Source organism: Emys orbicularis, chromosome 2 (genome assembly GCF_028017835.1).
Source record: "Emys orbicularis isolate rEmyOrb1 chromosome 2, rEmyOrb1.hap1, whole genome shotgun sequence".
In the NCBI taxonomy this organism is placed as follows: Eukaryota; Metazoa; Chordata; order Testudines; family Emydidae; genus Emys; species Emys orbicularis.
In genome coordinates, this window is record NC_088684.1 from 77,178,882 (window position 1) to 77,204,191 (window position 25,310).

Consider the following 25,310-nt stretch of genomic DNA (forward strand, 5'->3'; position numbering starts at 1 on the left):
AACACTTAGAACCTAGAATGTTAGCTCTTGGTTTTGTTATTGTAGTGAACTGTTGAAAGGAAAATGGAGCCCTGAACTCAGTACTCGTTAGAATTTTTTTTTAAAAAGCTGCTCCGTTCTGTTTGTTTAAACTAATGAAAAATGTACAAAATACTTGATAGTGGTAGGGTCATCTTAAATGAGGAGGGAAAAATTTGTCTCAATACAATATTAAGAGCAGCAGCTGTTTCTGCACTTGGTATATGTATGTATAAATACAAAATGAAACTGTTTCCCCTCTTCTCTGCATATCTTTAACTTGTTTTTGGTCCTGCTTCAGCTGAAGATATGAAGGAAAGTAGTCTTGACTACCCTCCACCTTTGTAATATAAAACCGTATGTTTGAAATATCTTTCAATGTGGGTTTGAGCGACTCTCAGAATCTTTCTTTCTTTCTTTCTTTCTTTCTTTCTTTCTTTCTTTCTTTCTTTCTTTCTTTCTTTCTTTCTTTCTTTCTTTCATAGCAAGGTTCTCTTCCTATTGTAGGTTTTCCCCTCTGTGTTGATTAGCAATAGGACCAGACTGTTACCACAATAGTGTTTTTTTTTTTTTTTTTTTTAAATCTCAGTAGTTCTAACACCTGAAATGCTCTTTATGTGACCGCCTGTATGACCCCTTTTTTTTTTTTGGCTGAGCTTAATGAAACCCACAGCTTTTCTATTTCTCTAATCAGTGTGACTCAAGCTTGCTTGGGCTTTATATTTTCTAGGATCTGACTCTCCAATAGAGGTTTGCTGCTCCACACCTAATGGCAGATCGATGCATAAGCTTCTGTGGAGAGAACAGATAGGCCCTCCAGCTGCACAGTATACCAACTACTACAGTTCTAAACGGACAACAGCATGGCTTGTTAGGATTCCTCCATACGCCAGTACAATTTCCCCTCCCTAAATATATTAAAAAATCAGTCCTATTATTTCAGTCCAAACTATCGTAGTTAAAATGTCAGGTAAATGGGGTTATTACTGTCATTTTTGCATGACTTTATGCAATCATACTTGTTATGTGCAATATTATCTATAGTTCTTAGTTTTTAGTGCACCAGCTCTTAAGTTTACTTTAATTAAATAATCAACATTTTAAAGATGCCAACTTGAAAAATCACATTTGTTTGATTTATAACTATAATACTTTTCCCCTCTCCATACCTTATTCACTTTATGTACTTGCACACTATGTATAACCAGTGTGCATTTTGGTTGCTGTTCAGTTGCTCTTTCAGTGTCATGTACTAGCAATTTAGGTAGGAGGTGCTCTTGAGCCCTTTCTTGTACTCTCTCTAGCAGGGGAAAAAACCTTTATAAACTTCAATAGGGGAGTAGAAAAACCCCTTCTTAAAAATAATCAGTTCCAGGGCAAACTATTTAAAGATGTGCTATCAAACTTGATATATTTTAAACCGATTAGTATTACAAAGTTAAGTTGACCTTGTCTCTTGAACAGATTTTGGAATAAGCTTAAAATATTGGTTGATTCACTCTGTACAGTAGCATCATCCTCTTTTGGGACTTCTGTTATGGAAAGCTAGGATTCAGTTTGTGACTAGGACTTCATAGGAGCCCCTCCAGCAGAAGTTGTTATCTAAAGAGCTGCCAATTCTCTAAATTGGTAGAGCTGCTGGAAGGCCATTGGTCTTCTTTCTGTGGGGATTGTGTTCACCTTTTTATTGCTAGGGATCAGTTCCCACAGTTCTACTGGAAGAAAGTGGTAAAATTTGGGAATCAGTCTAGCTCAGCACATAGTTGTGTAGCTTTTTCCAAAGGGTGTATAGTGGCTGTATTTTTCTGTTGGTCTGAAGATGGAGCTGCAGGTCTAAATTTGTGCTTTGACATGTATTGGTATTTCAAGATTTTTACATTTTATATATTCAAGTATGTATGCTTAACCTAACTTTATTTGCAGTGTAATGGAAACCAGCCCAACCTGAAACATTTATTTTTGGCTGATTGCTGTATGTGCTATCAGAGCTAATGAAACTGCATCATTTGGACTTCCATGTCATTTACAATAGCCAGCAAAATATACTTATTGTAATCAACTTCACAGGAAGTTGTCAGATGCTTGGACTGCAAATAAAAGCACAAATTAATCAGAACTCTCCATATCTGTTTAGGAAATTTAATAAAACTGTCATTTCTCTAAGATAAGAATTTATACAAAATAGTGAAGGACAACTAAACCAATAAAATTTGGAGTGACCGTTTCATTAGTGTTGTAGTGGCTGCAGTGACATTCACATTGAATTTTGCAGTAGCCTTACTTCTGCTCTCTCACTGGTATAAATCTGAAGTCACTCCACTGAACTGAAAGCTAGTGTGGGATAAGAATCAAGCCCCTAGTGTTAATGGTAGTGTCATGTTTTGTAGTGACGTCCCCAGGAACTCTGAGCCTAATGGAAGTATCTCAGCTTTCATGTCTGTAAAGTAAAACATTAAAAAAAATTAATTTTTAAATCCCATTTGTGGTACTGGCCTATTAGGTGAAAAGCAGGGTGTAACAATTTGTGTTGATGCAGCCAAGAAATGGCCACAAATTGATGATCACTACTTTAAAGACGTGTTCATGATTTAAGATCATTAGAGACATTGATCAGTTGTGTTTTTTGTTATCTACTCTGAATCTTAATTGGCAGTTGAATCAATCCTAAAGAATAGGTCCATAGTATGTGGGATTTCCTGACTTTGATGTGGGATCATGTAGAAGCCGGAAGTCTGCAGTATGGTGACAGAAATTAATGGCTTACAATACCAATGTTTCACAGTTTTTTCATTGTCACATTTTAGTTAACATAAGATATCCCAGAATTATGCCCTGGGGAGAATTTCAGAAAGGTTGGTTAGCTTATTGGAGTGCTGAATTCCACTGATAGCCTTGTTATTTAAGGGTGTTACAATTTAGTTTACCTCAGTTTATATTTTAGCATTGTAGTTCATCTTTAAGGCTCATATTCTTTCTTTCGCATCCCAGTGTATCTAGGTGTGTATTTTAGGGCACTTGAAAATTTTTCTTGCATACAGAGAGGAATTCCAGTGGGAAAGCTTGGGAGACCTGGGTTGAATTCTTGCTCTGCCATAGCCTTCCTTTGTGACTGTGGGCAAGTTACTGGGAACTGGTCTACACTGGGGGGAGGAGAATCGATCTAAGTGATGCAACTTCAGCTACATGAATAACGTAACTGAAGTCGACGTACTTAGATTGACTTACCGTAGTGTCTTCGCTGCGGTGAGTCGACTGCTGCCGGTCCCCCGTCGACTCTGCCTGCGCTTCTCACTGAGCTGGAGTACAGGAATCGACGGGAGAGCGCTCGGGAGTCGATTTATCTCATCTAGACTAGATGCGATAAATCAATCCCCACTGGATCGATTGCTGCCCACCGATCCGGCGGGTAGTGTAGACATACCCTAGAAAATAGTATTACTGGTGTAGCTAGGTCTGTTAGAGGTGTGAAAAAAATTACACAGCTGGCAAAAGCTGTAGTGTAGATGCAGTTATACTAGCAAAAAAGTCCTTTGGTCATTCTATCTTATTTGGTTTGGTATATAAGCTGCGTCTCCACTAGGGGGTTTGCCAGCATAGCTTTACCAGGTGTGTGTGTATATATACTTTTCAAGTGCAGACAAGGCCTTCGGCCCTCTGAGCCTCATTTCCCACTTGTAAAATGGAGATAATACATCACAGGGGTATTGAGAGGATAAATATATTAGTTGTGAGGCACTTAGGGTCATGAGAGAGGAGACACGTTTACTTGACCTTTAGGCATATGTACAATTCCTGGAGTATTGGTTTCAGTATTTTAGCACTTCTGAGTGCTTGCATGCTTCAAGATAGTAGCCATTACTGAATATTTTAAAATTTATTGTATTAGAGTTTAGATTTAATAGTGAGTACTGCTGTGCTAATTTAGATGGAAAAGGCCAGAGGGGTTACTATAAACCAGTCATTGTCCAACATTAAACATTGTTAAATGAGGCCCAGGGTTTGGTACACAGAGACCCCAGTCTGCTTAATACCATGGCAAACACATAATTAAAAACCTTTTAAAACATTTTATTAAAGATCTAGTAAAGAAGGAGAATCAGTTCAAGCATTTGAAAGGTAAAGTATTAAGGCTTTCATTTTAACAACATCCCTTGTTCTTTCCTTTTCGCTGGACTGGGTTTTTAAAGGAAAACACCCCCTTGTTTGACAGTCTCTTAGATGCTACTAAAGGTGGCAATAACTGTCCTTTGGCGGGAAGAAGTTAATTGAGATGAGCTGCTATTGAAGTCCTTTAATCCCAGGAGGTGTTGGGGATTCAGCTGGGGCTGGTGAAATCATCTGGCTCCCTCTCTCTGGTCTGTTCTAGTCAGGACACTTCTCAGGATCAGGATGATGGAAGTCTGGGGTCCCAGGAAATAGTGGGGATGGCAGCCATCATGGTGACATTTGCTCCAGTAGCCTTCATCTCTTCTCCTCTGATCTTTTTGTTCTTTCAAGAGTTCTTCTCTTCCCCCCCCACCCCCCAATCTTTTTTTTTTTTTTTTAAGGACTCATAAAGGGAGCTATGGGTGGAATACCCCATCCCCTCATATTTTTTTTCGACAATTAGGCCTGATATCCAACACACCAATTTTAGTTTATTAACTTTTGGCTCTACGTCATCTGTCTAACAAACATAATTTCAACAGTCCTTGGATTATATCAATATGGCCTCTTTGGTTTAGACTAATCCAGTTTCTCTGTCTGGTTTTCTTGCATCTTTTCCCATTCACATTTGTTGTTATACATTATTGTGACATGTTATGAATTTACACTCTCACTTTTTACAGTTTGTAGGCCCAGTTGTCATAACAGTACTGTGTTTTATAGCAACAATCTTTCCATTCACCTCTGGGTTAATGCTGACTGGATATTGTGTTGTACCCCCTTGCTTGCATTGCTCTCCCACCTTCAATAACAATTAAAAAAAATTGTTGAACTAAAATCTTGGTTGATGTAAATGATTTCTCTATTTGACTCTATCTGCTAATGTTAAAATTGAATTGGTTCAGTCAGAGTAATAATATTTGAGGAACAGTTTCAATTTCATTTTCTTGCAGAAGAAACATGCCTTGCGTTGTTATTGTCAAGCCATGCAAGTTTACAAAGGGAAAGGTTGGTCTCTTGCAGAGGATCATATTAACTTCACAATTGGTCGTCAGTCTTTTACACTTCGTCAGCTTGATAATGCTGTGTCTGCCTTCCGGCATATTTTGATCAATGACAGCAAACAACCTGCTGCTCAACAAGGGACCTTCCTCAGAGAATACCTTTATGTTTACAAGGTAAGATGTACATTTTTTTTTATTCTTAAAGATTAGTTTAAATTCTGTTAACTAATAATCGTCTTACATAAAAACAGAATTCAGTGACTTAGAATCGAAAAGATATTGTAAATGCTAATGTAATTCTTCAGTTTCCAAGCTGAATTTTACTATGTATTTGAATAATTAAAATACTATATTTACTTTCATTGCACCAATCTTATGCATATTACAGCAGGGGTTCTAAACTTTTGTTCTGAGGTTCCCCCTCCCCCCACATGCAACACAAACTCCACGGCCCACCTGTGCTACAACTACTGCTTTTCTGCATACTTAAAAGCCAGGGCCGGCGTTGGGGGATAGCAAGCAGGGCAGTTGCCTGGGACCCCAATCCACAGAGGCCCCCACAAAGCTACATTGCTCAGGCTTCGACTATGTCAGCCAGGTCAACATGGGAAATGGAAATATTGGCTTCTGCAGCTAACTCAGTCGTCCTTACCTTCATTTTCCTGTTTGTAATCTGGACAAGAAAAATGAACTTTCCTGCTTTTTCAGGTCCCAAACGATTTCTCAATTTGGAATGAATTAGTCCAAAAGAAAATATTCTTTCTACACCATCAGAAGAAGCTACTGCTGTTAAAAGTGAGATTATCTCTTCAACAGTCTCTGAATCCAAGTGCTTAAGTGACTTCCACCAGCTCACTGGTGTGACTTTCTTTAAAACATCATTAGCAAACATATATTTCTTGAATGGTTCACCCTTAGCTCTGAAGTTTATTATAGTTGGCATTATGGAGGGATGGTTGCTGAATGTCCATATCATAGCCAACTCCTCTTATTCAGCAGTTAAGGTTTGACCCTGGTACCGAGTATTGAGAATATTTGCAAGAAAATGAGCTGGAGATAGTGTTGCTCCATTTGTTTTTTAATGCTTGTAATTTAACTCTGTCATTACATATTTCTCTTTTTAAGATCTCACTCAGTTCCTTCCAAATTTCAACAGCGTCCGTAATAAAACAGCTGTTTCCCCGTATTTTGTTCAAGGCTACAGAAATAGGCTTCTGGGTACTCGGCATGTGTTCAACGTTTCTCTTAAGTCCAATGTTGAGAACTTTGGCTGTGACAGAGCTATCTATTTTTTCACGATTTTGTTCACAAACTGTTATCAGATTAGGCCAATTCTTGATATAGTGCTCAAAACAGTCCACTACTGAGTTCCATCACACACCTTGTGGGAGAGTTAGCTTGGTTCCTCCCACCTTTTTCAGAGCAGCTGCTGCAAAGTGGTTGTTATGGAAGTATTTTTTGCAATTTCAACAACATTTGCCTTTATTTCTGGAACAGTGAAGTCTTTGGCTAGGAGGTGCATCAAATGAGCACTGCAACCGTATTTTATTCGCTTGGGACTCTCTTCTAAATTTCTTCTCATCTTGGATACATTTGCAGCATTGTCTGTGACCAAGCTGCGTACTAGACATTTGAATTTTTTCCCCACAGTTTGTTATAGATTTTACTGCTACTTCTTGTAAGTATTCTGCTGTGTGTGTAAGGAAGACATTCCCTTCTTCTTCTGTTGTCACACAAGCACATACAACCGGATCATTGTGGACAAGACTCAGGGTAACAATTTTACCCTCTAGACCTTTTGCACACTGCTCAATTTCTCTTTCATACACTTTATCCAGCAATTTGCCTGCGACATCTGCTCTGTTGGGTGGACTGCATCCTGGCCTTAATGACTGAACCATGTTAATGAAGTGTGCGTTCTCAATCATACAGAAAAATCATACAGAAAGGAAAGTTTGTTGCATAAACAAACTGGGGAATTTTTTCATCAATTACCTCTTTTTGTAATCTGATGATTCTTATCACAAACTTATCTATGGTTGTTTCTGGATGATAGAGATTTTTTTCTTTTTGCTGCAGGTGATATACTGTGGCTATGTGACATACATGATGTGACTGAAACACTTATCATTGGCTGATAATGCTGAAACTATAGAAAATGATGGTGTCTTGAAGGTGGATAATCTTCAGAATCCTGTATATTGAGGATGGATTCTCCTAAACAAAATAAGTCAATGCAGTTATTTAATTATTATTACCATACTGCTCATTTAGTATTACTCATTGCATTTATTGACACTCAGTACTACTTTAAAGGTGAAATTGTAAAAGGAAGATCTGCCAATTTCAGTTATTTATTTTTTTATCACAACTGCATCTAAAATGATAGTACCATAGAGTAACAACTATATTTTTTTGCTCAAACATGAGAATTCAAGAATAGTCCAGAAGGAAGACAGGCAGTTCTTAAGAAAGAAGTATGAAATAAAAACGTTTACCAACCTGAAGATCCTGCGTGTTCAGACATGTTCCTTTCATCATCTTCAAAGCAGCTTCCTCCTGAGAAGGAACACTTCTCATTCGGGCAACCAGGCCTTGCATTTCTTTGTTACACTGTTTGCATTTTGCACGCATGCCTGTCTTACCCACAGGTAGAGGAACTTCATTAAAATATTCCCAAACTCGGTCTCTTTTATGGCCTGCTGCCATTATAGGTTTTCTCTTCTAGTGAGAGAATGTTATGGTAGATCTCAAATCAATGAAGGCTACACTCAGAAAGACCTCAAGACTTCTGGAATATGCTGCTCAAACAGTTTCACTTTTGTTTCTATTGCCTGTCCCTCCCTTCTCACATTTATCTCCAGACTTCTTCTCCTTGTCCAAATCTATTGCGCCACCAACAATCTTCTATTCATTGAAATTTTTGAAACTTTGCACTTTTAGAGAGGGGTAAGGGATTGACACTGTACACAAATTTGCAGAGGGACAGTAGGGTTGAGGTCTGTTATTTTTCACCTCAATATTTATTTATTTATTTATTTATTTAAAAACATTTTTGCTGTTAACAAGCCTGTTATCTCTGGAGACACAAATCCTCAGTTTGAGAACTGCAAAACTAAGCATCTCTGGTTGCTTCTAGACTGAGCACTGAGTCCCATTGGGTAGATAGATTATTTAGGTTAATCTTTCTATACAGAAGCCCCTGGAGCCCCATAATATTGGGTCCCTAATCCCATGAACTATTGGAAGTCATTTACAAAACTTTTCTTAAACATTACATGAATTTATTGTCTCATACTGTAGAATTAGAATTTATAATCCATATTCCATGATGATATCTTTGAGCTATAAAGTATCTTAATTAAAACTTTGTTTACATAGCTTTTTTCCTCAAAAAGCATTTTATCAAAAAAATCCAAATTTATTGATTTTATTTTTAATCATTTATTTTTATCCACCCTGGTAACCATTAAAGTTAATTGGCAACCTTACTTAACTCTCATCCCATCAAATTTTTAAAAAGTACCTGACCAGTTATAAAAGTAATACTAATGTGTGTATCCTTGGGTATTTCAAACATCTGTCAGAGAGGGTAGCGAATAGAGTTCATGGTAGTGAATGGGTTTTTATCTCCAAATCTACTTAGCATTTACTTCTAATTCAGTGGCAATATGCTTAAAAGAATGCCCCAACTGCAGAAAATCACCATGGATTAAATTAATGTATGCTTTAGGGGAATCTAGACTCAAATTTCCAGCCAGCAATGGGTTAAAGTAATTCTAAGATGATGATGTATTGCATCTACTTGATAGTAGAGTGTACCTGACTCTGAAACATAGTACACCATATACTCCTGGGGGAATTCTGCGCTATTGTGCATGTGCAGAATTCATCTCTGGTCACAGAATTTTTTTTCCGCTCAAAATACATTCTGCCCAAGAAATACTTCAGTTCCACCTTTCACCCACTAAAGCAGGGGTCGGCAACGTTTGGCACGCGGCTCGCCAGGGTAAGCACCCTGGCAGGCCGGGCCAGTTTATTTACCTGCTGACGCGGCAGGTTCGGCCGCTCGCAGCCCCCACTGGCCGCGGTTCGCCGTCCCGGGCCAATGGGGGCGGCGAGAAGTGGCGCTGGCGAGCGATGTGCTGGCCGTGGCTTCTCGCCGCCCCCATTGGCCCAGGACGGCGAACCGCAGCCAGTGGGGGCCGCGATCGGCCGAACCTGCCGCGTCAGCAGATAAATAAACTGGCCCGGCCTGCCAGGGTGCTTACCCTGGCGAGCCGTGTGCCGAACGTTGCTGACCCCTGCACTAAAGGCTGCTGTGGTGCCAGAACAGCCAGCAGCATGAATGCAGCTGGCTGCAGGCTCTTCTGGCGCCACAGTGGCCTCCGGTGGGCAAAAGGCAGAACTGCAGCACTTCTTGGGCAGAATGTATTTTCTTTGGGGAAAAGTAATATTGTGCGCAGTGGCCCAGAATTCCCCCAGGAGTAGAAGTTCATCACAGCACCCTGCCTGCAGGGGTAGGTTAGGACGAACAGAGTGGGGCACACCGGTCTGCTAGTTGCGGGGGGGGGGTTGCACAAACTCCAGTTCAGAATGACTAGTGAGGGGGATAGGTTGGGGGTGTGGGCTCAGGAGCTAGAGGGGTGACGGCATTAAGCCAGGGGCTGAATGGGAGTAGTGCTGCAGGGCCACATGGGGGGCAGGGATACATGAGGGTGGGGGGTTGGGGCAGATGTGCCTGACTGAATGGGAGAGGCTTGGGGTCAGCCAGGGTCTGCATGGGGGAGGCTCCCCAACTCCCTAACAATCCCTCCCCCCCAAAAAAACAACAACCCCACCCTCTTCCGTGCTTCTCCCACACACATCCAACAACCACAAAGTTCACTCAAGGCTCCTTCTCTCATCCTCAGCTCCTCTGTTACCCCTGACTCCCCCAAGCCTTTGCACTGCTTCTGACAGGTGCAGGAAATATGTTTCTGTATTGTAGTTTAAATGAATTACTCAAAGTTCTGTATTAATATGCCTGGTAAGAAATAAACGAACAAATTGTCAAAAAAATTACCAGAATCTTTTTTTGTGTGTCTGTATTGTTACAGACATACTTGCTGACAGGTATTTTGAAATAAATTACCAAAATAATTGAAACTGGCATGATTATATTGTGTTATTTTAACAAATAAAATATGCAGAATTTTCAAATATTGTGCGCAGAATTTTAAATTTTTTGGCGCAGAATTCCCCCAGGAGTAACCACAGAATGAATGTACAGTGCACACAGTACCACTTTCTGCACACAAATTAAATGTCAACTTGAAAAGCTTATTTTAAAAAAGAACAAGTTAGCAAATTGTATATGTAGACTTTAGTATTAGAAATGAACACTTTATACCTTAAATATTTTAAAATTAGTATCTTCTTTACCCAGGATCCTGAATTAATGAATTCTTTGCAACCGTTGACCTAAAATCCTCCAAAAAAGCACATAGGAGAGAAGCTGATGTCCACATGTTTTGCTTATAATTGCTTTTGAATTTCCAGCTATATTATTGCAGTAAGCTTACAAATATTAAATTAATATTTGAAAGCTTTGCAGATTCAAAATCAGTAATATACCTGGAGACTTAATTAGGAATGGTTCCACCTTAACCTGGATTTTAGAAATATATCATACATACATACATGGTTTTGTTTTTCCAAAACATCTCTGCACTATAGCAACCTATTTTGAAGGGGCCTACTTAGAGGGCTGTTAGATTTACTCTTGTCCCTACTACCTGTGAAGAGAAGATTAAATTCAGTGAGCTGGATCTTGGTGTCTTTGCGTATGATTGGGATTTTGTAACTTGTATGCAACAACAACCTTTTCTTTGTTTAGTAGGAAAGATTAATTTGAGAAATAGTCTCTTAATTTAAAATATAAAAAAGGATGGAAAGTACAATAGATATCCAATTATTGCTAATTAAAATAAAGAATGTGAGCTTACATATCACAGATAGTCAGAGTACAGTATAAAGATGGGTATCATTAAAATTACCCAGTAATACAGAACCAATGTACGTTGTTACTAAATATTGAAACAAAGGACAGAGCTTTACAACTTAATGTGTTTATCAGAAACCTGTTGACAAAGTTAAGATTAGAGTGGTGAACTAAAATGTTGATTCTTTTATTTACGAATCTTTTCATAGATTCCCCACTCTTAAAATAGGGAGCTATGTCCACTCCTTTCTTTTCACTGTTTAATTATTGAGGTTTTTTGAACTATTTTGGCAGTTTGTGCAAAGAAATGGATAAAGCATAGCATAAATACAGTAGATTTAATTTTTTTGCTTTTTATCAATGCATACCAACTGAACTAGTAAGTTGGTCTCCAGTTTTTGAACATGGATTGTAGAAAGCATATTTATGTAGGGGCAATGCATTTAAGAAAAAAATCCCCTCTTCTCATTCCAGAATGTAACTCAGCTATCACCTGATGGCCCTTTACCACAACTTCCTTTACCATATATTAACAATTCTGCAACACGAGTATTCTTTGGACATGATAGACGACCAGCAGAAGGTTAGTGAATTTTCAGTGATTGTTTGATACAACTGTTTTATGATGGACCAAAAGAGATATGAATAAGGTAACCTACAAGAAACTTCAATATTTCTTCAGCCTAATCAGTTTTATTCTTTTCCCTTCTTTAAGTCATCTCAGCTTTATTTATCTCATAAGCTAGTTTCATAGGTCAAACTTGTTTATCTTGTTGCTGATTACTAAATTATATTAAATTTCCCTCAATCGGGAGAATCTTGATTTGAAATGCTTTTACCTCCGAAGTTAGGACCTTATCCCTGAGGTACAATCAGTACCCATTTCTAGTGCCTTACCAAATTTACAGTCCATTTTGATCAATTTCATGGTCGGGCGTTTAAAAAATTGGTCAATTTCATATTTTCAGCTGTTCACATCTGAAATTTCATGGGGGGCCCAACCCAAAAGGTACCCGGAAGTGAGTCTGATCTCCCCTGCTCTCCCCCCAGCTGCCATGCAAGGGAAGGACAAGTCCTGTCTCACCCCAGCCCAGCAGGGATTCTCAGCTAGGAGCTCCCTGGCTGGGGCGCTTCCAGTAGCTGGGGGATATCGGACCCACCTCCACAAGTCTCTTCCAGCTGCAGGAATCTCCAGTGCTGGGCAGGGAGCTACCTGCAGCAGGGAGATGCACTCGGAGGTGGGTGTGATCTCTCTCACACACCCCAGCATGGCCATGCAAGGGAAGGACAAGTCCTGTCCCTTCCCAGCCCAGCAGGGACTTGCAGCTAGGAGCCCCCCTTAGCTGGGGCACTGCCAGTAGCCAATGGGAGATCAGATTTCACGGGGAAAGGCTTATTTTATGGTCTGAGACACATTTTTCACGGCTGTGGAATTGGAAAGGCCCTACCAATTACCCTCTATTTTGATTGCTTTTAGTAGCTTGGGAGTAGCTACTGGGTATTCCAATGTGAGTCCATATAAACATGAAATGGGTCCTTAAATAATTACACCTTTATGGAAACTTGGAAATGAACATATTTTTTTTTTAAAGGATATTTACAAATAAAATGAAAAGTTTTGTTACTAATACTTAATCATCTGCTCCTTATTCTCCAGTATGCCACAACTATTTCCAAGCCAAATAGTTATGTCAGGAGCAAAAGGTTCTGATGCCATCAGAAGCAGAATTGGCAGCTGGGGAATTTGCCCAAACCAGAGATTTGTATTTCTTTGAGGGCCTTTGTACATTCTGACTCCTGTCTTCAGCTATTCAGTATTATTAATAATAATAATGTAAGGGGTAACTAGAGTTATTTCTAAAATGTGTCAAGGATTTCATAAAGGGTAGGTGCACCGTTTTTAATGGAATGCAGATAAATCAGTATAAATTATTAGGTTACCTGAAGCATATTTCTCCAGTTCTGTATCCATAATCCTTAGGATATTGGTCCTCTTAGCTTTGATCGCTCAGTCTGTGGGTTCCTTCCTGGGTCCCTTTAAAGTTCTATCTTAGGATCCCCCTTTGCCATCTTATATTCATAGAGCACTTAGATCCTTAACCTTATTGATCAATGTGGGCACAGCAGACAATTACAGGCGATTGTAAGAAATTCCAGAAGGGGTAACCTGCTAAATTAGTTTGTTGGTGTACTCTCGTTCTCCCAGCTGATGACTTTCAAGCTTCTGATTGGCTGGAGTGATGGACCTAGAGTTTGTGGGAACTGAAAAGTCCCACTGTTTTAGACATCCAGTCAAATCAACCCAGTCAAATGGCTCTTTTCGGTGACACCAACAAAAGAGAACTCTGACTGACCCCTTGTATTGTCCTTTTTAATTTCCAAAAGGGAAAGTTGATCCTGCAATGTCCCTCCGAGGCAGTCTGAACACTTCTACATCTGTCTAGTGCCAGGCTTTGTTAGTCTCAGCCAGTGAAATGCTGATCCACTGTGATCTGTGATCTTCCGTTCACTGAAAGTATGGAACTGTTGACCAATATGGGGAGGCTCTTGAGTGTGCGAGAGAGCTTTCAAAGGAGCTGGACTTGGACTGTACAGAGCAGTCCTTCATTAGGCAAGAACAGCTATGGATCTAGAAGTTTCAGAAATAATTTGACTTTGCTTTTCTTCAGTAAGTTTTGCACACACAATCATACATACAAAAGAAGTCCTGGGCTGGATCTTTTTTTATACACGTTGCATATAAAACTTTGCTCTTATGGATAGGATTTTCAAAAGTGTCCAAATGACAGCGCAAGTCCCACTGAAACAGTAGCCTTTAACTAGTTGAGCACGTCTACATGCCTTGTCTATACTAGACTTTTAAAACACATTAGCCACGTGTTAACTAACAGTGCTAACATCACACTTTAAATCATACTCCAGACACGGTCAACAGGCCTGTGGAGTTTATATATTTGGCAGTTAAAGGTGCCGTTACTGAAACTTTTTTGCCAACCACCCACCACACAGTTACACCAAAAACTGAAAAAAGTTTGAAAGATAAATGCATAATGTCCAAGTACTTTTCACTCTTTAGTGTACATAACTTTCCAATGTTAGTGAGTTATGTACATATACTAAGGGAGAACATATTTCCTGTCACTTGAGGGAATTTTAAAGTTTAAATGTTAGGAAACCTCCATTTAATAGTTCTAGAGGATTTTCTTTCGGAATTGACTTATTGGCATAAAATTTACAGAAGGAAAAAAAGAGCTTTGCCTAGCCTTCTACACAGCTGTATAAATTATTTTACTTGATTCTTTTTTGTAAATAAGTGAAACATGCTTAATGTAGTGATTGTGTCTGAACAAAATGTAATGTATTTATAGTAGAGTAGTAATGACTAAATTTTACTGTGTATTTATGTTCCTTGGAGGAAATATGTTAAGTAGGCTAGGAAAAGAGCACCCAGAGACACATTGAAAAAGATGAGTGTGATTGTTATTTCTTAAATGGCTTGGATCCATATAAAAGTCTTAATGAAAACAACTTTAACTGAGGAAATGTGTAAAAGAAACTGTCTTGATGCTTTTATATATGCTATGTGGTAGTGTTCAGGTGAAATAGTAGTAATGTTAAAGAATAAATTAGCCTGAAAAGTAAGAGAACATAAGGAGATCCAAAAAAGGTCTATATTTTGCAGTAACGTAGAGGAGTGTTAACATGAGCACGGTTTTTATGAATAATTGAATGATCTGTACTAAGTTACTGAGCAAGGATAGAAATATCTATATTTGACAGTTAATAGCAACGATAAAATTATTTTAGTTAACAGGGTAATCACTTTTTGGATTAGGTGTTATGTAGCATTCTGAACTTTTAAAAATATTAAAATTCAGTTATACAAAATTTTATAACCAGAGTATCTTCTTTGTAACGGGGTTTATCACAAGCCAATTTTTAGATGCATATAATGAGTAAGAGTATGTGCTGGTCTAGATTGGCATCAGGTGTTTTATTCTGAGAGCCAATTTGCTTTAATAAATTTCCAAGAGGTGTGGGTTGGAAGGTACAACACTTGCCAAGGTTGACCCTCAGATCTGCTATTGGAGTATTTCCACATGTTCTGAAAGCATTTTCTCCACCCTCTGCTATTTGTGGTTGAAGGCCTACACATTAATGTATAAATCTTCCATGTCCTCCCACCCCCATTAGGTCATCACTAAACCAACTTTGGGAAACATTAGTGTAGATCTTAATAATATACTTCCTTGTGTTTCTTACATGTTTTATTGCGCAATGGAATTCTTTATATCTGCATTAACTGTCATTGGCATTTGAGTTAGCTCCCATTACAATTATTTGGGTAGTCAGCATCTCAAAGCTATTGATTCAGGCCCAAGCAACCGTTGCTGCATTAGTTACATGCTTCACCTTTTGAAGATTTTCTTCACAACCATAACAGATTTCACTTTTTAAAAGTAAAAGCTAAGACTCTGGTGAACAGTTGAGAGGTCTGCCTGCACTATACACGTTGGGAAACACTGATCATAATCTTCAACTGGTTCTGTTTATCTGTGTGCCAAATAGCCATAATACTTACCTGCCTCCTCAGGTAAAATGTCTGAAGTGTTTTGAGATTCTCAGATAAAATGCTGAGTGCAAATTAATATATCTTTTTCTGTATTTTAGTGTAGACTTTTAGTCTATTTTTAGTTTATAAACTGAACTTTTGCTGTCGTAAATTAGTTTAGCTTTTATTCCGCTTGCACACTTAAGTGTGTGTATTTAAAAAAGATTGTGTGAAACTCTTGAAGATTATCTGCACCTACGTTTTAAAATCAAATGGCTTGAGAAAATGTGAATACATTTTGTGAGTGTATTGTACTTCACAAGTGCACGTGAATAAAGTATCTCACATGACCTACTTGGGAAGTGTTATCAAATGAATCAGATATAAAACTTGATTATGAACCTTGGGTCCCTGGTAAGCTGCCAATACAGCTCTTTATGTTGTAACTGTTGTGCACCACTCTCTTATGCCACTTAATTTTATTTGTTCTCTACTAGGTGAAAAGCAGGCAGCCACACATATAAGTCTTGATCAGGAATATGATTGTGAATCTTCTCACCAATGGAAGGAGCTTGAAGAACAGGTTGTGGCTGTGGTTAACAAAGGAATAATACCTTCAAACTTTCAACCGACGCAGTATTGTTTGAACAGCTATTCAGATAACTCCAAGTTTCCACTTGCTGTAGTAGAAGGTAAATTTATAGCGTATGGATTCTTTAAAAATCATAAGTCTTTAAATGTAATCTGCAGGAAGTTTTCCATTGCTGTTGTGGAACTAACAAAGCTACTTTTTGTGATATGGCTTGTTTGAGGTGACTATTGAGTTTCAGCTCATATTAGGAATATATAGCCTGTAATCACTTATTGAAATACGTACTCCTATGTAAAGTACATAATAGCTTTTTCTTAATAGAACCAGTAACAGTGGAAGTAGCCTTTAGAAACCCATTGAAGGTTCCACTTTTGTTGACTGATTTATCGTTGCTTTGGAAATTCCAACCTAAAGATTTCAGTGCAAAGCATAATGGAGCAACAAAAGAGTTGGTGAGTAATTAAGAATGTTTAACTGTTGCCGAACTATTTTTTACAATTTAAACAATTTTATTCTTAAACTTACTCTTCTGTGACATAATATTGAGATGCTGCTTTTTATTAAAAAGGCAACATTTGTCCGCAAATACCATATGAGTTACTACAGTTATTTTCTGCTGTAACTGTTTTTTTTGGGGGGAGGGACTGTTAAAAGCTGGCAAATGCTTAGTCTTTTGATGGTAAATAGTGTAAAAGTTTGAAGCACAGATACTATGTAAAGTATTTCTAATCTCTGATTTTTAATAAGATTATTTAAATTACACACCCTTTAAAGTCATTTGAGTCATCTGTTCTCAGATAGTTGAAGCTTGGTATAACAGCAGCAGGGTGAAACTTTTTATGCATTCTTAACCTTTGCATCAATACCTATTTTTTCTTACTAATTAGGTAGGATCACTTAATCTGCATATTTATAATAAATATCAGCTATGTTTATAATCAAGTGATATAACTCTGTTACCAGTTGATTCCTTATGTTACATTTGAGTTAGTTTGCTTAGATTTTCAGTTCTCATTGGCTCTTTTTAACATAAATTGTTTCATGTAGTCTTTTACGTAACAGGGATATTTTCTGATACCTTTCATTATTATTTTAGTAGCTTCATAATCAACCCTTTGCTATTTAAAATAACCTATACTTATCATGGCACTTTGGATAATGTCTCTTGTTGGCAGAATTTCCTCTTATAATGACCCTTGTTATTCAAAGAGGTCTATCATAAAGTTTGTTATTCTGAAACGTTTAGTACATTTCTTTCATATCAAGTTGATTTCCTGTGAAAAGGTGTTGTTTAGACCACTTTCTTAATCTCTCAACTGACTACTGTTTTTTACATAATACTGTAGTCCCTCAGTATTAATGACTGGTTTATTTCTAGCCAACCATAGAAAGAGGCAACTTCATACTTGTGGTTTGGCTAACTTTCTCCTTCAGAAGACTCCCTTTTATTTGCTGTGTGAGTGGTGCAAGCCTATATAACGTTCTGTAATCCTCAATGAAATCCATAGTTTAGAGCTGATCATCTCACAACATACGATGAATCTCCGATGCACTGTCATGATGTAAACAACAGAATTGGGCTTTGGAACTCTGTTCATTAATGAAGTGGCTCACTAGGCCTGGAAGGTTGATCAGTGCTTAAAAATTACCTTGGTCAGTGCTTAAAAATTACCTATCTACCTTAAAAGTGGCAATAAAGGGAGTCTGCTGGCGCTGGTCGCATTTCTGCAGGTCCCTGTTTACTGTTTCAAATTGTGCATGCTTTTGCTTGTTTGAAGTGCCCTAAAACAACACACTGTTGCAAGAACTAGTATTTGTAGCAATTTAGTTCAGAAGAACATTGTTAATAAGGAAATAAAAACAGCTCTTCAACCAATTGCCTTTTTCCCTCCCTGCCTCCCCAGGCATGTGGAAATGACATGATAGGAGCTGAAGTAATAGCAGAGTTCTTAATTAATAGCGAAGAGACAAAAATGGTAAGTAGGTAAATGTTTATATTTACACTTTGAATGCACATTATCCAATATTGTATATTTAGATACAATTTTTTTCTTAGAAATGAAAGACAAGTTTAGATATTCTATCAGACAGAAGGTAGTTCTATTTGGAATAATTTCCTTTTACTGCAGTACTTGGTACATCAGTATTATCCTTTGTTTTTAAGATCTCTAACAGGCTAATTCCAGATTAGAAATTTTTCTTTCTGAAGAGATTTTTTTCCCTATGTGCTTGATCATTTGCACATCAGTAGAGAAATTAACTATTCTGCAAAAATGTAAAAACAAAAATCTTGTAGATATTGAGTTAGTTACAATTAACACTTTTCTGATTTAATTTGTGTAATATACAGTTGCAACTGATACATGATTATATAATGTTGCTATGAATTTTTGTAAAAATGGGACATTGAATGTAAAAAAAATTTTCTTAGTAGCAACAACAACAAAATTTAACATATCTCCACAGGCAAGACTAAAGCTCTTTCCCCATCAAACAGGGGAGCTACATATTCTGGGAGTCGTTTACAATCTTGGCACTATTCAGGGTACTATGATGTTAGATGGGATTGATCCTTCTATTGGATTGCAAGCAGGTAAGGATATGGCATTCCCCTGAGAAATGGCAGAGAATATTAGTTTGTACCACAGAATAGAACTGAAGTCTGCCAGGTAAACAGTGGCAGCTGGTGGTGGTGGAGGGGGCCTGTCTAAAGAAAGAAGGAGAGACTGATGAAGTAAGTGGACACAAGTGGCAGACTGAAGCAGCACGTAGAAAGAGGATGGAAGGGAAGTAGAGGTTTACCGTTGCCTAAACTACTTTCCCTTCAGCATTTGTATCCTGGGTTTAAGGAAAAAAAACAGGAACATTAAAAATCAAATCTAAGTCCAAACAAATTCACATTTACTATGTTTTGCCTTCTTTAGCCTTTGCAACTTTCTTCTTCTCTAGAGTCCCTCTCCATTTACTTCTCTTCTAGCTGTCTCCTCCTATCTCAATGCCACTTGAAGTTCTCAGGCATAGTTTGTTGTCAAGCTATAATTTAATCAGATTTGATATGACATTAAAAATTACTTCAGCCAAGGACTTCTTAAATGTTTCAGTTGTCATCCCTTTCTCCTTTCCTAAAGCATGCTATTCCTTTAGATACATACTTTGTATAGAGCAGGGGTCGGCAACCTTTCAGAAGTGGTGTGCCGAGTCTTCATTTATTCACTCTAATTTAAGTTTTTGCGTGCCGGTAATACATTTTAACGTTTTAGAAGCTCTCTTTCTATAAGTCTATATTATATAACTAAACTATTGTATGTAAAGTAAACAAGGTTTTCAAAATGTTTAAGCGTCATTTAAAATTAAATTAAAATGCTGATCTTACGCCACCAGCCTGCTCAGCTCGCTGCCAGCCTGGGGTTCTGTTCACCTAGGCCAGCAGCGGGCTGATCAGGGCTGCGGCCAGGACCCCAGACCTGGGGGGGGGGGGGGAGGGTGTTTCAGGGGTCAGGGCAGAGGGCTAGGGGAGTGGGTTCAGGGCAGAAGGCTGGGGTGTATGTGTGTGTGTGTGTGGGGGGGGGTTCAAGGGTCAGGGCAGAGGGCTGGGGGTGGAGGGTGGTTCAAGGGTCAGGGCAGAGGGCTGGGGGTGTGTGGGGCGTGCAGGGCAGAAGGCTGGGGGTGTGTTGGGATGGGGGGGTGCTGGGCAGAAGGCTGGGGTGCTGGGCTCGTGGGGGTGCTCCCAGCCCCCTGCCCTGAGCGGCTCATGGCAGGGGGCTGGAAGGGATATGCCCTGTTCCACCCCCTTCCCCCAGGCTCCGACCCTATCTCTCCCTGCGTCCTCTACGGAGCTGTGTGCACGCTGCCGCTCTTCCCCCTCCCCCTCCCCAGGGCCATCAGCTGATTGGCGCAGGGAAGGAGAGGAGGAGAGGCAGGAAAGCACCATGCTGGGGGAAGAAGCGGGGGAGGGGGGAAGCTTGGCTGCCGCAGAACCAAACTTCTGCCTCCTGCCCCGGCAGGGGAGAGCAGTGGGCAGGGGGGCTGAGTGGGGCTGGGGGCCGGGACCGCGGCAGGGAGCTGCGTGCCACTCAAAATCGGCTCACGTGCCATAGGTTGCCGACCCCTAGTATAGAGTAAGCTGGATGGCTCTACTTATGATCCCCCCTGGTTAGTGTCTCTTACTTTTAGTCTTTCAAAATGACCACATTTAGTGAGCTCTATCTATCATGTTTTACACTCCTTTTTAATTTTCTTTGACCAGTGTGGGTGAAGGGGGGCACATTCTGAACTTGCTTTCATAAATTTTTTAACTTCGTTTCAAAATAGGTCTGTATCTTTCCCTCTTCTTCCTTCTAAACCATCTTCCAGGAAAGATTTTGTTCTCTAACTTTATACAGAAGTTCAATTAAGGTTAGGAGTGAAACAAAAATATTTTACTATCTATGCCTGTGTGATTGGTCTCAATCCAGTCCCTAGTTAAGAACTGTCAGAAGACCCATCTAATTGGGTTTTCTGACATTTCTGCGAGGATAAGACTTGATTAGGTAAAAATTGAACTATCTTCTTTTGGTCCTTCCAAAACAGTTGAGGCATGGCTTCTATGCAGGTGCAGATTGCACTGACAGTGCAGTTCCTGTTCCATGAATACTAGTCTCTAAGGGTGCCATTTAATCTTTAATAATTAGGGCCCTACTAAATTCACAGTCCATTTTGGTGAATTTTACAGTCACAGGATTTTAAAAGAATAAATTTCATGATTTCAGATATTTAAATCTGAAATTTCACTGTGTTGTAACTGTAGGGGTCCTGACCCAAAAGGGGAATGTGGAGGTATCACAAGATTATTATAGGGGGGGTCGTGGTATTGCCACCCTTACTTCTGCGTTGCTGCTGCTGCTGCTGCCGGCAGTGCTGCCTTCAGAGGTGGGTGGTCAGAGAACAGCAGCTGCCAGCCGGGAGCCCAGCTCTGAAGGCAGCGCCACCACCAGTAGCAGCGCAGGAGTAAGGGTGACATGGTATGATATTGCTTCCCTTATTTCTGTACTGCTGCTTTCAGAGCTGGGCCCTCAGCTAGCAGCCACCATTCTCCGGATGCCCATTGCCACCCTTACTTTTGCACTGCTCCTGGCAGTGCTGCCTTTCAGAACTGGGTGCCTGCCCAGCAGCCGCTGCTTTCCGGCCACCCAGTTCTGAAGGCAGCGCAGAAGTAAGGGTGGCAATACCGTGACCCCCCTACAATAACCTTGCAACTTCCCTTGACCCCCTTTTTGGATCGGGACTCCCAGTTTGAGAAATGCTGATCTCCCCTGTGAAATCTCTATAGTATAGAATAAAAGTACACAAAAGACCAGATTTCACAGTCCATGATGTGTTTTTCATGGCCGTGAATTTGGTAGGGCACTATTAATAATCATTATGTTCACACTTATACTTGAAAACCATTTACTGTTTTTCATTTTACCTTCTTTTTTAGAAAGCCATGAAATTGAAAGGATTTGAGGCTGAAAAAATAACAAACTATTTTGCTTATGTAACTTCATGGTTTCACACTGCTGGTTGTTATTTCAGGAAAATTGGTCTATAATGGGATGTCTGTACGAGGACGACAGGACTTAGAAATTCAGGGCCCTCGACTTAATAATACAAAAGAAGAAAAAACATCCATTAAATATGGACCAGATCGACGTTTAGATCCTATTATAACTGAGGAAATGCCCTTGTTGGAGGTATTTTATATTCTCCCCTGCTAATAATTTGAGCACATAGTCAAACGTTCAACTATACCTTTATAAAATAGTAATATTTTTTACTTTTGGTTTAACTTTATTTATAGCATTGCCATTTTGGATGTTAGGTCAAAAGATCGCAATCTTATAAAGGGGCAAATGTAGTGGATTATGTAAGTCATTCTTTTACAACTGTACCAGTTTTTCCAAGTACCAAGTTTGTATCTAATTCAGGTGAAACCTCAGAGAGTTACAGGTATCATCACAAATTTGTGCCCCTGTTGAAGTATATACACTTCTGCCAGAATTTGAGTTAAGAAAACTTTATTAGTAAAAGCTGTAAGAAAAAAAATATAGCTGGCAAATTAGCATTTTGGTTTTCCTATCTCCAGTTGCAAAACCTAATTTCCCAAAGTAGGGCCTTATTTCCTGAGTATAAAAGGGGGTCAGTGAAAGCAAAAATGAAATAGAAAAATTCCTTCATTTGCTAGGGTTCAGTATGATTCCCTTTACTGTTAAATTTAACATTGACAAATTAGAATTTTAGTTTATAAATACTGTGGTGGCTTCTTCAAGTTATTTTCAGAAATCTGTTACTATTAAATTGTTAACCTTATAATTTTCCCCCCCCCAATGCAGGTATTCTTTATAAATTTTCCTACAGGGCTGCTCTGTGGAGAAATCAGAAAAGCATATGTAGAATTTGTGAATGTGAGCAAGTGTCCTCTTACTGCACTGAAGGTTGTATCAAAACATCCAGAATTTTTTACTTTTGGTGGAAATACTGCTGTTCTAACACCACTGAGTCCATCAGCTTCTGAAAACTGTAGTGCTTACAAGACTGTTGTGACAGATTCTACCTCTGTATGCACAGCACTGATGTCATCAGCTTCTTCTGTAAACTTTGGGCTTGGCACAGGAAGTCAGCCAGAGGTGATACATGTCCCACTTCCTGACTCTGTCCTCCTCCCTGGGGCTTCAATCCAGCTGCCAATGTGGTTACATGGACCAGATGAAGAAGGGGTTCATGAAATAAACTTTTTGTTTTACTATGAAAGTATTAAAAAACACTCAAAAATGTGGTAAGTGTTTTTTTTTTTTTTTTTTTTTAAACTAGCTTTTTCAAACTAAATTAGGTCTCGCCTAGTAAACTACTTGACACTAAATGTATTTAGATATGTTAAATATTTCTGGACTTAAGTGCCATAAAAATGAAAGTGGTGTCTAATTGGTGCCTAACTTTGCTGTAGTAGTATAGCAAAGCATAAACATCAGTGGCTATGTATATTACACTGAACTCACCGCTTGCTAGATTAACTTTCTGGTTAAATTGTCAAACTGTTTGAAAAATTGCTCAGTCCAAAATATATGCAAAGTACTACACTCATGAATGAAAGAAATCTCCATGAATTCTTAGCAAAGGACAATGTATGTGAAGTCAGGCTTTCGCCATGGAAGCATATTTAGTTCTTGCTCGTGGGTTGTCTTACTTTCCTAGGGGAAGAGAGAGTGGAGTGGTTGCTATTGGATACTGTAAAAGGGAAGCTCTGTCCACATCAGAGCCTCAAGGAAGTTTGCTTTCCGCTCAGAACTTGGCCAGCAGTTGCAACTTATTAATTTCTTCAACCAGTATTCAAAAACAAATAGCCTTTTTACAAATACAAAATCAGAGTAATATCTTTTCACTTTCTTACTCAAGATACTTGTTTTGCTACTCATCTGGAGAGAAGGTGGCCTTACCATTTGTGGTGTTTTTCTATGACTCTTTCTTTTTCTTTTTTTTCCTCTTCTTGTTACCACTTACAAAATAGCAGCTAATCCGGTTGACATAGGCAAGAAGAGATTGTCCACACTGAAAGAATGACAGGAGGCCATGGATGTGGGTTAATTAGGCTGCACCTTTATTTCCTTTTAATAGCTGGGAATATCTGGAAACAAATTGTACAGTGCAGGGAGGAGGGGGTCAGCTCCCTGCTGTTCAAGACGTGGGGGCGCCAAACCCTCTTCCGCAGCTCCTATAAGGAGTGCTTTCCTTTAAATCCTTTTCCAATCCATATTACCTGATAACCGTATCCATTCCATACAGAGTTCCTGCATTGGATATCCGCCACAAGGAGCCACCAACACAATGCTTGGCTGCCTCACCCCTCCAGATTCCCAAATATCCACAGATTCCTTCTTCCTTTTTTCCCTTATAACAGAGGTGAACCACATTTGCATCCAGTGTCCACTCCCAAGCTTCCAAAGAGTGTACAAGATGCATCAGCTGTTCCCATAACATGCCCTTCCTTATTGTGCCTTGCTCCTATGGTTCTACAGAGAGACTTGTACTGCTTCTTAGGTTCAGTCCCTGTCCTGGCTAATACAGTTTAGGAGTAGCAGCAGATAGGGGCTCAGTCTTTTGTAAACAGCATGGTTCTTTAGAGCCTATCAGTTGATCAAGCGTCAGTTGTCCAGACAGTGGAGGAGTGAGCCTTCAGGAGACACTAGTGAACCAATACATTCACCTAACGTTTTAATTTCTATCTGCTCATAGATCAGAGTGGAGAATTCAGTGTTTTCAATCCCTCTTTCTTCTCTGCCTTTCATTTTTTTCCCCCTTCATAATTTATGTCCTGGCTGGTTCTTACAGTTTCAAATCAGTGCAGGGATGTTGTTCGTATTCTTGGCTTGCTGCATCTTCTCAACCTCTAGCTTTACCTAGATTAAGTCACTGGGACTTGGGAGATCTGAGTTCTGTTCCTAGTTGTACCAATACTTCCTATGTGACCTTGGACAACTTACTTAGTCTTTTTCACAGTTCCCCATCTGTAAAGTGAGAATACTTCACTATCTCAAATAGATGTTGAGGATGAATTAATGAGGAAGCTACTTGTATATTATAGTGATGTAGTCCATAAAAAGCACCTAGCTACGGTTCAGTTTACTTGCCAAATCTAACAGGAGAAGAGCTCTGTGGAGCTCAAAAGTTTGTCTCTCTCACCAACAGAAGTTGGTCTAATAAAAGATATTGCCTCTCCCACCTCATCTCTCTCAAGTCTAAGAGAAGTGAGTTCTGTAAACTGGACTGAAGAATTCTTTGTCGTTTAGCTCCCTATAAATACCCATCCTACAGGCTTAAGTGGGTTGTGTCCTTAGAGCATATAATGTAACTAGATACATACCATCAAATACTGATTGACTTTGCTATGAGCATATTATACTTGTGCTCTGTGAATTTCACAGGCCTCCTGTCCTCTTCCAAGTGCAGAGTGTCTCAGTAAAAGGTCTGCAGAACTCACTTTCTGGTGTATTGCAGACTACA

The 25,310-nt window shown here is 39.2% G+C and overlaps 1 protein-coding gene across 1 annotated transcript in view; it reads left to right on the forward strand.

Moving 5' to 3' along the window:
* Positions 1-25,310, forward strand: part of TRAPPC8 (trafficking protein particle complex subunit 8) — a 108,703-nt gene that overhangs the window by 48,823 nt on the left and 34,570 nt on the right. The window contains exons 13-20 of the mRNA XM_065398689.1: positions 5,118-5,342; positions 11,626-11,734; positions 16,201-16,395; positions 16,617-16,747; positions 18,200-18,271; positions 18,762-18,888; positions 21,849-22,006; positions 22,646-23,088. Of these exons, the coding sequence (XP_065254761.1) occupies positions 5,118-5,342; positions 11,626-11,734; positions 16,201-16,395; positions 16,617-16,747; positions 18,200-18,271; positions 18,762-18,888; positions 21,849-22,006; positions 22,646-23,088 (1,460 nt within the window). The remainder of the gene's footprint in view (positions 1-5,117; positions 5,343-11,625; positions 11,735-16,200; positions 16,396-16,616; positions 16,748-18,199; positions 18,272-18,761; positions 18,889-21,848; positions 22,007-22,645; positions 23,089-25,310) is intronic.